Here is a 10385-nt window from a genome sequence, read left to right as displayed (position 1 = left end):
TCAAGTTGTGAATTATAAATACACATTAGTTTTTTAAAAGCTTGATTGGTTGTTTAACTTACCAAAACAATAGATTTAAAAGATTTTATTATATATATAGAACAATTTTTATTATCAAAGATACTAATTATTTCATTCAGCTTCAGCATTACAATTGCGTACAGGTTGGTATGCATTCTGATATAACGTCAATCAGAAGTTGATACATAATTTGAGTACTTATTATGAGCCTAATTGATCTCTCACTTTAATTAAGCATAAACAAATGTATCCAGAAAAAAAGACTTCCTTTTGGGAATAGCTATATCACTGTAGTTCTTCAGAATACATGAGGAAACTAATGATTTCCCACAATTGTAGAACTTCCTAATTGCATTATAAATTTCATAAACACACTTATTAATTAAATACTTGTATACTAAATATTGCTAAGTGGACAATTATTACATCAAAAGTTTCGGAAAAGAAAGCTTTCAGTTTACGTCACAATTTATATTTGAGCAGAAAACAGTTCTTGCCATCTCATGCGTTCAATTTGTCTTGATCTTGCACAGAAAAAGATGGTTCAGTTTTCTCAAACACGGTGAGATAGGTATTTGAATTTTGAACAGTATTCGATTGAAGATGGAAAAAAAGGTATTTAAAATAGAAGTTGATAAAAAATTTAGATCGATAAAGTACAATTCGAACAAGAATTTCACTTGGAAATATATGAGTGAAAATCATATTTTATTTTATATACTCCTTAAACTAGCTTTCAACTTCAAATTCTTTACCTCAAAGTTGAAATAATAAATCATAATGTTAAGCAAACATTAATAGTATGTCATGTTCAAAATTAAAATAATGAAAAATTTATGACCAAATGACATAGGGGATTAATGATTCTAAATTTATGGGTTCAAAACCACATGAAACCCTTTTTGTTTACTAAGTTTTGGATAGATTATTTACTCATAACAAGAAGGTATGAGATCATACCCAGAGTAACTATGCTCTAATTTTCTCCAAGTCTTTGGACGCATTTATAGAGCTACATATGCCTAACCTTAACAATAGTAGAAATATATAAATATTGAGAATAACCAATTTGAAAGCAACTTTAAAGATTACTTCTTTTGTTTCCCATGTTTGGGGACCAGGATACGATGATAAACAACACTAACTCAACCATATAAAAAATTGGAGGACAACATAAATATCGTATTGAGAAAATTAATGATTATGCTTGGTAATTGTTTATATATATCCTTGATAGACATGGCTTTGAGTTTATTATTCTTGTTTGAGCACTCCAATACCTTATTTCCCTTTTTTCGCATGTTGCTTTGAAGTAAGAGCTATCCTGAGCTCTACTAAACATCATTATTAATTCAACTCACTTTTGTATATATCTCCATCCATGAAATAATTTAAAGAACAGAATTTTGAATCATATTATCTCTCTAATATATATACTGTTCCAAAACCTAGTTAATTCTATAAAGCTTCTCGTGATACAAAATTCAATGATGTTAGTGACTAGTGACTACATTTCTCCTTAGCCTCGAAAATAGCTTTTTTTTAAGTTCACAATATAAAGATTATATTTACCTATATACTACGCTCTGTAGACTCCAAATATGAAATTATATTGAGTTTGTTATTGTTATGTAATATTGAGTTTTTAAATTTTACTCTCACAATTTATAATTTAGTGATACCAATAAAAACCTTGCGTATAATAAGTTCTGATATTACTCTCATTGTCCCCAATCCCTTTTCTCTTCACCTCCCTATTCCTCTATATAATAGATAAAAAATTAAAAAAGTAAAAGATTCTACATATTTATATCAATGTGATAACAAAGAATTAAGAAATAAATGGAAATAGCATGAATAATCATTCTTTTTAAATAAAAACATTACTTCTTGTTTTTTTTTCCTTTTCAGTGCCATTAATATACCCATCCATACTATTTTTAGTTCTTCCATCTCATATATAGTCATCCATTAGAGTGCTGGACACATTCATGTACTTTAACATTTTCATGTTTCCATCATTCCATCTTAAAAGTGTTCTACTAAAAGTTCATCAAATTGCAGCAATGTAAGTACATGTCAATCTCCAATAAGGCTGTGTATCTTTATTTTCTTTTAGGGCAAGAAGTAGAGTTGACAGAGGATAAGAATCCAAAGATCCAAAGTAAGAATTACTATTACTAGTATACCTTTTTCAAAACCCTATATCAAAGTGACTATTGGCTATATAAAAGGGACAAATTACCACCCTAGAAATAAAGGGTTCAAAAATTCCATTGAGAGCTTTCAAAAAAAACTAGATGCAATATATACAAACAAATTTTGAGGACGAATTTGATGGTTCGATTTCAGCCTTTGGAAAAGCATAAATGTCTAATCAAAGATACACAATATCTAAGGGCTATTATTAAAGGTATCGGCTAAGGCTTACTAGCTAGCTCCTCTTATTGGAGATGTCTTTTTTCCACAACTGGCTTAAATGCTCTGAAAAAGATTTAATTTATTGTACCAGCTACTTGCACTGATGTAACATGATTGTATAGTTGGGACCAACTGAAGAATAAAGGAAACAATTTTTCTTTTTCGAATTTGGACACAGTATCACAGTAATAAAACAAAAGAAGATGAAATACACAGCTTAATTCCAATATATTATTAAGCAGCATATAGGCTCAAAGCAAATATTCCTCTGAAAAGACAATCTATTCATAAGCCGCAAAGTTAAAGCGACTTTGTAAAGTGCCAAAAATAGAAGATAAACATATAAACTTTGTTTCACGTAGATTAAGAGGAACTAGGAAGTATGCATCTAGAAAAGAGATGAGTGTTAATTTTTTAATCTAGGTTAATTTACGTACACTTCTACTATTACACTTGCTACCCGAGAAAACTTAGACAAATAAAACGATCATTATTTTGCAAGAATATGGTGTTTTAATATCTGCAGTGTCTGGAGTTGCTACTTTCTTGCATCTCGTGGAAAATATAACCAAATGGATGACAAGTTCTCACTATTTTACACATCTTGACTTCAGTCTTAATGAATAATGATGCCACCATTGGGTTTATAATTAGGAGAGGCACAAGTTAGGATACGATGAAGTACTTATAAACATTAAAAATGTGCTAAATAAGTGGCGCCACTTGGTACACCAGTAAAGTAGAAATTAATCTGTAGCCTACTACACGATTTTGATGTACTTTGGACCTTCAATTGTAAAGAATGCTTAACAGGGCTGAGGATACTTATTGGAGAAGGCAGGTAGATTCTATCCATCCCAAAACACTAGTTAATTTCCTTTTGGTGCCATCGCTTTTGGTTGTAAAGGAGAATGTCCAAATATTACATGGAGTATATATGTATGTAACCTAGCTTGTGTCTGTCTTCCACACTTTCCTGGGTTAAAAAGCAGAAATAAAGACCCAAAGCGGAATTTGTTATCACAAAAAAGATCCCTCTCTAGTAATTTACTTTCACAGGAATAACTTCGAAATTAGCTCAATATTGCAGTAGGCTAGTTGTTTCATTGATAAATGGACATCTCTCTTGTCTCACTGTTTCAGGTCGAATTCCAAGTTCCAGCTTAAAGCGTATGTATGTACATGGTGTCTGTCTAAATTCACATTGTTGTTTTCGTTTTTCTTTTATTTTATTGGTTTTGTCATAAATTTCCCAGCTCTTGTTCGAGATTCACCTAATTCTTACATATGCTGTTAGCAAATTTCAAAGTCACTAGCTAGAACCTCAAAAAAATGGCTTTCCACAAATAGCCAAAACATGCGACGCCCAATTGTTGCCATCTTTCATGGCATCCAAGGGTATTGTTGCCATCTTTAATGGCATCCAAATTCCAAGGTACAAGACCGAGGCTACCGACACCAGCCACCAAACTAGTAAGTCCAAATTTAAAAAGATCATTGGTTTGCTGTTTATGATTCAAGACATATTCACCAGGACATTTTCAGACATGTTGAACTATATTGGAGCAGCACATATAAAAAACCTCTGCTTAACCCAACACATCAATTATCATGGCAACCATCATTACAGAAACGGAGCGTAGGACGAATCGAAAGCATACCTACATGTCCACAAACCAAAAAGCAGACGAAATTCCCAAGCTTGTTTGTGCTCGATGCTTATATCATCCAGGGAAATAGGGAGAAAGGGGTAAATAGCAACAATTCTGTGAAAACTTCTGTAAATTAACCTAGTTGTCTTGTAAACATTCATGCTCATCAGCACAGTTAAAAACAAAAAAAGTTACAAAATTTAACAGAAAAACTTGGGCCTTAATATCTATCCATAAGAAGCCAACAAGTTCACTACATTGCTCTTTTGGCTTGAAGGCAGAACGCATGGGGACAAATCTAGCATAAATGCTACAGCCTACAAACCAAACATTCCTAGTTCAGTCGCCTTCTCCTTCTCAAATGTCTCGAAATACTGGTAAATGATAGTGACAGCAAGAAGAATTCCAGTTCCTGATCCAATTGCTCCCATTAAGTCTGCCAAAACTGTCAACGCACCAATGCATACTCCTCCGAAGGCAGCTGCGGTAGGAATGTAACGATTTAATTCTTTCTGCAGGTTTGAATCACGATGCCCAGGCATCACCATTTGTTGCTCCTGCAAAACAAATACCATTAGAACTGTCATACCAATAATACTCGTGGAGTCGTATGGATTTAAAAAAATCCAAGAAGATAACATTCTTTTTACTGCCAAAGAGAATAACTGTAATATTTCCAATGGCGATTGAGAGTCACGAAAATAAGCTTTTGTTCTGTTTCGGTATAGCTTTATTGAAAAACAAACTGAGCGTTTGAGTAAAGATTTGGAGAAAGTGTGGTGTATGTGTTGGAAAATTATCTAAGCAAATCAGCCTTTTGGAGTGTTTAAAATCGATAAAACAAAAATAAAAACAGTTACTCTTATTTTCTGAAAATTAACTGTTTCTGGAAATACACAAAACCTAAATTGTCATTCGGTACTATGATCACTCTGATTCTATCTTATAATCTATGTGAGACAACCATGCTCCAAATACCTACATCTTTCATTCATAGGCAAAACTAACCAGGGTTTTACAGTAATTCAGTTATACAGAGATGTGGGACATTGCTTAGTCAAATATTATAAAATTTTCATTAGTATTTTTGAGCAGTTAGCACAATGGAAAGATAAACTCCGCTGTCTTTCTCAGCTTGCCTGGAAATAACTAGTTCTTGACAATTCAATAATTTATAGTAGTTATTACTTCTCATAATCTACAGCATGGGGCAAAGTTAGAACCCCAGTAAGAAAGTTAGCATTCTGGATGCCATCCATAAAACATAAAAACCATTAGAAGTCTGATCAAATTGAGTTTTGATTAGTATTACTACCAAATCACTTGGATAGAATAAGTAGACTGGGAGACTGAAAGACTACCCAGCAAAAGCAAATGCTACAAGATCATTTACCTTGAGCTGCTTGGCAACATCTCTGGCGGATGATCCAGAAACTTCAATCCAAGTCTTCGAGAACAGGGCACAGGCTGACAACATGAACACTATATAGAAAAGAGCATGGAATGGATGTGCCACCATCTCTGCCAAGCTGAAATACATGAAAGTTGACAGTCAATTGCAATTGAGTAAGAAGCAATAAGTATAAGATGTGGGAACCTAAATCTGTGAAGAAAATTTACAGCAAATAGAGATTGATTAGCTGAAGCAAGGATACAATACCTTGATGGCGCAGTAACAAGGTAAGCAAGACCAGCAACAGGAACAGACTGTCCAGAATATTCAGATTCCTTCCAGGTTCCTATCAAATTCACGATGATATTTCCACCATACCTCCTGTACAGCAACTGATCATAGAGTAAAGAGAGGAGGAAAAAGAAAATAACTTGTTAACACTCTTGGAACAGGTAACAGTAAGGTGTCAATTCAAATAAAAAAACTCTACAATAAGGTACCTGAGAGATGAAATAAAGGTTGGAGACAAGTGCGGACTGAAGAATAATAGGCATGTTTGAGGTGTAGAAGAGTTTGATTGGGTAAGAACCTTGCTGTCCGCGAGCATTCTTAGATCTAACTGGCAAAACAACACGGAATCCTTGGAAGTAGATAACAATGAGGAAGATCAACACAGTCGCAAGCAGATTTGTCACATTGGGGAGACTTTGCCGGTAGAACGCCTCTCGAAGGGCACTGATCTTATTTGCTCTAGTAATACTAAGATGGAACAGAGCAATAATAGCACCTTCAAATTCAGCACCACGCCCGGTATTGATGGTTGTGGGACTAAAGGCTTTCCAAATAATGCTTTCACTGCAAAATATAATTAACTTGGAATCAAAAGCTCCAAGATTGTACAGAGGAGCCCAAAACAAGCTTTTTGATGGCCAGTAAGAAACTTACCAGATATTGGTAGCTATGAACAAGGAAATTCCAGAGCCAAGACCATATCCTTTCTGAAGAAGTTCATCCAAGCACATAACAATGATAGCAGCAAAGCAAAGCTGAAGGATAATGAGGATAGCGTTTCCAACACCCAATTGGCTAACACTGCCATACATCCCTGACAGGACATAAGCAACTGCCTCACCAACAGCAATCAGGATACCCAACAACTTTTGAGCACCATTACTGCATGAGAAAAATTTGTCAAGAGAGCACATCAGAGAGCTTCATTGAGCAGAGCAGGCAATAGAAATATCATAATAAGTACAAAAAAGCTGCATCCCTTTCTTTGGGGGTATGGGTAAGGGGACTGGTTGGAGGAAGTGAAGTAGGTTCAGATACAAACATCAGATGAGGTTAGAAATGTCAGCTTATGTTCAAGAGTGGGAACATTCAAAGCATGAAACTTGTCTTGCAAATCCATATAATACAACTAGTATAGGTTCTGCAAACTGATTTGAGCATAAAAGTTATATATCATATCATCCTCAAGAAGTTCCAAATAATATCCTGTTCTGACAGTTCAAAACTATACTATTACCACTGCATATGAAATAAAACAAGAGACAACCAACAAATTAAACTGATGCAAAATACCTATAGTTGTAAAAAGACTAAACAAACAAAATAATAGTATTGAAATTGTATGAACTTACAGGAGTGCTCGGTCCTCACGGACATTGTTGTCCACTTGAATGATCTTTGATCCAGCTAACAATTGCATCACCATTCCAGAAGTCACGATAGGAGTAATTCCAAGTTCCATTACTGTGCCACGGTTTGACGCAAGAATGACACGCATCCAGTAAAAAGGATCCGCACCAGTTGTGGAATGTATGCCATAAAGAGGGAGCTGGCTGCAAACCAGAAAGATAGCAAGCGCAATTACAGTATAGATGACCTTCTCTCTAAATTGAACCTTCCTGTCAGCACTCTGAACTTCTGGTAGGAATGAAAGAAATGGTTTCACAAGGTGCAGCACTCTGAATCCTCCCCCCATTGTTCACTACAAACAGAACTATCTCTGCGCGAACCATGAAAAAACAAAGACAAGAACTATTAGACAATTGACAGTGAAGATATAGTCCCTCAACTATACAAGCAAAAAGTACAAACATCTTAAAACATTAAAGGGGAAAAACATAAAATATTAACTATTCAAAATTTCTAATTGTGGGACACTCGATCGAGTGTAATTTTAATTTGCATAGCTAGTAAAAAATATTAATTCCACATGAAATAATAACAGTATTAGCAGCATCTCAAGATAGATTTTAGAGCAAAATCTCAATCAATGAAAGGTGTTGCCAATCATTCAGATTAAGTGAACCATATATATATCAAACCAATAATTTCCTAACTGATAGTAACAGGATATTCTTTGCACCCGAATGACTATACCTTAAGCATATAAATTGAGCTGATATCTGGAAACAAAACGAGAAAGTTCTTCCTACACCGCCCCAGTGCCCCCAATTCCAGAGGATTAAAAAACCATGGAAATCGGAAATTTAATCAATCAATGTATTCCTGCTAATAACAGGATAACTAAATCAAAATAAACTTTTCTGAATGCTTGCAACACGACTAAAAGGTCGTTACAAATGCAAAAACATCAATTCTGATGTTGATGTACCACTTCAAGTACTTTTGCATGGTCGATTAGTGAACATCACATAAATAATAAATCCACTTAATCTATATAACTCAATTCATCAAACGTATCTCTTTCTATAAAACACGTAAAGAAGATACACATAGATGCCTTTTCAGATCTAGATCTCTTTTACCGTCACATTACACATCAAAGTTAAAGAGCTTCCAAAACATTCAATTTTCGTACATTCATAATTCACATAAATATAGGTGACGCGCGCTCACACACATGCACGCATATATATCAACTCAGACAAATAACAGATCTTGAGCTAAATAAAATCATCAGATCTATGGATTCCAATTACACGATTCAGATCTCAACTCCACAAAATATTTTCAAATTCACACAATGTTTCGATCTATAGATCTCTCCTTCTAATACATCCATGACCTCATTTTCTCATGCACAAACAAAATCAGCTGTAAAACTCAATTATGGAATAGATCCACTATAGAAAAGTACATGGAGAAGAGATCGGAGAGACTTACAGCGGCGACGACGATCTGGAGATGTCCGTGGACTATTATTTCGCTCGATTTCTCCGTCGAGTTATGCTGCTATTTGTAGGGTTTTGACCATGAGAGAGAGAAGGGGCGGATCTGACGGGTTTAAGAGCAAGCGTAACAGAAATGGAGAGTGCGTGACGCCGAGTTGGATTAAATAAATAAATAAAATATCTTCACTTTGTAACAAATGGGAAATGCAGTTGGTGATGAAAACGTGGCAGGGACGGTCTTTGGGTGCCACGAGGTTTAGCCAATGGTATTGTCCCACGTGGCTAGTGAGACGGGTTTAGTGGTCACTGTTTGGATTGAATAGTGGCCAATATTGAAAAAAGTGAGCAGGAAACGGAACAAGTCAAACCTGATTTTTGGCCAATGGATATACATATTATCAATAAGTTTTGGCGCAAATTGCAATGAGCTACTACTAGCCGACCAAAGCTTATAATCTTGTGATATTTGAAACTTCTCTTTTTAGTTGGCCACGGTCCAAAAATCAACTTATTTTGAAAAGTATTTTTTTTTAAAAATATTTTTATCCAAATATTTTGAGGAGAATCAATTTGTATTTAGCTAATTAATTTGAAAAGCACTTTTGATCATCAATTAGTGATTAACCAAACTTGTAAAAACTGTGTCTAATTACATTTTTTCTCAAAAATACTTTTCAAAAAAATATTTTTGGAGATAAACAATTTTTTTCTTCTAAAAGCTTGGCCAAACACCTTAACTTTAAAAAAAAATACTTTTTTGGAAGAAAAAAATGCTTTTGAATTTGGAGAAACTTGGCCAAACAGGCTATAAATGTGATTACGGATATTTATGGTTCGTTTTTATTTATAAAAAAAAAAGTAAATTAACTATATTGATTTTCTCAAATTTTCACTATGATAAAGTAATGCAAATTAAATTTATTCAATTTATTAAAATTATGAGTAAATTTTTTCATAAGTAAATGTATATATTTAACCAAATGAAATAATGTATGATTGTATACGGATAAAATCGGGAAAAGAGCATACTCTGATTTTTCGGTGAAGAAAACGGAAGAAGAGCATGGACGCACGAGACTGAAATCGAGGTCGGGAACCTTTCGTATCGAGACCCACGAAAGAAGAACGATGTGTTCATCACCGGGCGTGATAAAATGACGCTCCCCGGACCCAAAACGAGTTCTAAAACCTCGGAAAACATGGTAAACAATTACACACGGCGAATAAAGAGCTGTGATATTTGTACCTGACCGGATATCACGGCGCGGATCTCGTTCGATGTCGGTTACGGATTAGTAATTAACGAGAAAGGAAGATTTTTATCTTTTTTAGACTTGTACTAGGGATGAAATTCTCCTACTATATAAATGGGAGGCTTTTCTTTTGAGAGACACATTATAACACGTAAATCAATGCAATACAAATTTATTTTCTGCTTTATAGCTATTGCAAAAGCTCTTACTTAACTGTTTGTTCTTCATCCGATTTGGGTTCGAACCAAGGGTCCGATAGAGGGCGAAACTATTGTTCAACATAGGTTCGGATTAGGCCATAACATTACAACTAGTTTGATCATTTATTTTGTCTTTAACTTGTTTATCTAATATTCTTGATTAATTTGTGTTGAATCAATCCATATATCCTTAAAACCGCGTACAAATATAATTGTTATCCGATGTCATGGTAAACAGTTTGGCGCCCACCGTGTGACTAAGGATAATAGTGGTAATTTGATACAAATTTCCATATACACTT

The 10385-nt window shown here is 34.4% G+C and overlaps 1 protein-coding gene across 1 annotated transcript; it reads right to left on the bottom strand.

Moving 5' to 3' along the window:
• Window positions 1-4206: 4206 nt before the first annotated feature.
• LOC104115337 (uncharacterized) lies at window positions 4207-8820 on the bottom strand. The gene is made up of 7 exons (XM_009625936.4): window positions 8623-8820; window positions 7131-7498; window positions 6433-6660; window positions 5988-6342; window positions 5755-5879; window positions 5488-5623; window positions 4207-4651 (listed from the first exon to the last, which is right to left on the bottom strand). The coding sequence occupies exons 2-7, from the start codon at window positions 7472-7474 to the stop codon at window positions 4412-4414; spliced, it is 1428 nt and encodes a 475-aa protein (XP_009624231.1). The 5' UTR covers window positions 7475-7498; window positions 8623-8820; the 3' UTR covers window positions 4207-4411.
• Window positions 8821-10385: the final 1565 nt, after the last annotated feature.

The sequence above is a fragment of the Nicotiana tomentosiformis genome, chromosome 2 (genome assembly GCF_000390325.3).
Source record: "Nicotiana tomentosiformis chromosome 2, ASM39032v3, whole genome shotgun sequence".
In the NCBI taxonomy this organism is placed as follows: Eukaryota; Viridiplantae; Streptophyta; class Magnoliopsida; order Solanales; family Solanaceae; genus Nicotiana; species Nicotiana tomentosiformis.
This window is presented reverse-complemented; position numbering and strand designations above follow the sequence as displayed.

Coding starts and splice junctions, on each gene's coding strand:
- LOC104115337 (XM_009625936.4), bottom strand. CDS start 7,474: ATGGGGGGAGGATTCAGAGTGCTGCACCTTGTGAAACCATTTCTTTCA. Junction 6,661..7,130: donor CGTGAGGACCGAGCACTCCT/GTAAGTTCATAC, acceptor TTTCTCATGCAG/TAATGGTGCTCAAAAGTTGT. Junction 5,624..5,754: donor CTTGTTACTGCGCCATCAAG/GTATTGTATCCT, acceptor CATGTATTTCAG/CTTGGCAGAGATGGTGGCAC.